The sequence below is a fragment of the Sphaeroforma arctica genome (assembly GCF_001186125.1).
Source record: "Sphaeroforma arctica JP610 unplaced genomic scaffold supercont1.870, whole genome shotgun sequence".
NCBI classification, from domain to species: domain Eukaryota; class Ichthyosporea; order Ichthyophonida; genus Sphaeroforma; species Sphaeroforma arctica.
The window spans coordinates 16,687-18,958 of NW_014039688.1; the positions used below are offsets into that span (position 1 = coordinate 16,687).

The window sequence follows — 2,272 nt, forward strand, 5'->3', positions numbered from 1 at the left end:
ATGTATGTATGAAAGTAAGCAAGTAAGTAAGTTGGTAAGTTAGCATGTATGGTCAAAAGATGAATTGATCAATGCATTACAAACTCTTTAGGAAACACAATGAAAATGAATATACTATACGTGAGTAAGATAGCATCAGGGGAGTGTTAAGAGAAGCCTGTACAGTCATAAACATGCGCACATGCGATAGAATACAAGTGTGACTAACAACACGTCTGTAATATATACTGTGCTGATACGTTGGGACTCAAAACAGGCCAGAAGGATGGACGGTGCAGAAAAAACGGAACTATAACAAGCCTGAGAGATGAAAGTGGCGTACCTTTTGATGTGGATTTACGCTTGAGAAACTTTGGTTTGGCTTCTTTCGCCGCTTCTTTGGCCTGGTTCTTGACGTTGGAATAGAACGACCTGAAGCGGAGTGAAAACGTTCAATACGTACAAATGCCCTAAATTACACTACACACCCCCACATCATATGAGTTTGTACACCTATGAGATATGTAGTCTGATTCGGCCTGGGATAAGGTCGGCTTAGTTTCGTTTGAATATATAAAGTCACCGATGGTTACGTGATAATTACGTACAAGATGAATGTGGGCAAGAGCTATGTATGCACCGGAAATAGGCACTACACAAATAGAATAGTAATAGTATCAAAAATAAAAAATGACAATAATAAATATGATAATAATAATACATATATATGGGTGTTTGCAGATACCTGTGCTTATATAGATGAATGTATATATATATATATATATATACATATATATATATATGTATATATAGATATATAGATATTTATATACATGTATACATATATATGTGTGTGTGTGTTTGTGTGTACGTACATATGCACACTTATGCATTCACACGCCTACCTGGCAGTGGGGGGTGTATGTGCGGGTGGTAAGCTCCTCAGCCTGCGGCTATTAAGTGCATCTGATATATTCCCCACCGATGTGACTGACGTAAAGCTAGGGCTATGCCGTAGTGCATGTGAGGGTGCAGCACCGTGTGTTCTTAAGAAGCCGGTTCCACCGGTGCTAGTGCCTGTGCTAGCTTTTCGGTACATATCCGTCTCTGTGTCTGTGCTGAGGTGGTGGTCTGAGGGTGAGGGTAACTGTGAGCTGCTGTGTGAGGGTGTGTGTGTGTATATGTTCTTGCTGCCCTTCTTGTGGGTGTAGATACCGATCTTGCCCTCGTTCCCGGAGCTGTGGTTGTCATGGTTACCGATTCCGGAGCTGCTGGTGCTGATGGAGTCCTTGTGCATGTCCTTGTGGGAGTGTGAGTACCGTGGTAGGCTGTGGGCTGATTTCTTCCGTGTTTTGTGTGTAGTGTATTGGGTCAAGGCGTCACTAGTCTCCTCATCACTGCCGTTCAACAGTCCACTGCTAGGCTCTCTACGGGGGTGGAGAAGAGAAGAGAAGAGAATAGAGAAGGAATGGACCTTTGTATAAATCGTGTATAGTGGGATCAGTTGTGTTAATTGATATTTAATGGGATCATTTGTATTAATTTATATTTAATGGGATCATTTTGACTAATTTATATTTTATGGGATCACAAGTATTACTTGACATTTTGACATTCATTGGGATGATTAGTACTAATTGATATTTAATGGTATCATTGGTGATCATAACAACGCATCTGTCAAAGTTCTGTTTCGCGAGGTCTGTACGACGTACATTTGTCCCTGTCATGTTGAGCCACATTGGATAGGAGTGACACAAACACGTACGCGAACAATAATTTTATAAATAGACTTACTCATTCTATAAATAGACTACTCATTCTATGAATAAAAATTCACTCTATAACAGATATTGCGCTGACCCAGCCAGTCTTCGCACAGAGACTGTCTTATATTGACCCAGTTCATTTTTGGCGACATCCGTTCGAAATGCGACAAACATGTAAGCACACAACCATTCTATAAATAAACTCACTCATTCTATATATAGAACATACTGTATCATGGGTGTTGCGCTGACCCCCCAATCGTCCACCAGGACTGTCTTGCACTCGTCGAGGTCGTTGCTGGCTGCGTCTGTGAGCAGTGACACAATGGCATCTGCTGTGTCTGTGCTGTATGTTGTGCTGATCATCGACTGCCGCCCCAATGACTTCCCAGTGGGGTACTGTATGTCCTGTGGGATGGGACATGAGGGTGATGTGGGCAAGGGTATATGAAAGGTATATGCGTATGTAGTATAGGAGAAGATGTATGTACTATATATATGCTTATACATATAAACATATATAT

At 41.2% G+C, this 2,272-nt stretch overlaps 1 protein-coding gene across 1 annotated transcript; it reads right to left on the bottom strand.

Annotated features, from left to right (window-relative positions):
* Positions 1–880: 880 nt before the first annotated feature.
* On the bottom strand, positions 881–2,158 carry SARC_09007 (hypothetical protein; the record flags this gene model as incomplete). Its single annotated transcript, XM_014296998.1, has 2 exons — positions 1,978–2,158; positions 881–1,406 (listed from the first exon to the last, which is right to left on the bottom strand). Exons 1-2 carry the CDS (start codon positions 2,112–2,114, stop codon positions 881–883), a joined length of 663 nt encoding a protein of 220 aa, XP_014152473.1. The 5' UTR covers positions 2,115–2,158.
* Between the last annotated feature and the right edge of the window lie 114 nt (positions 2,159–2,272).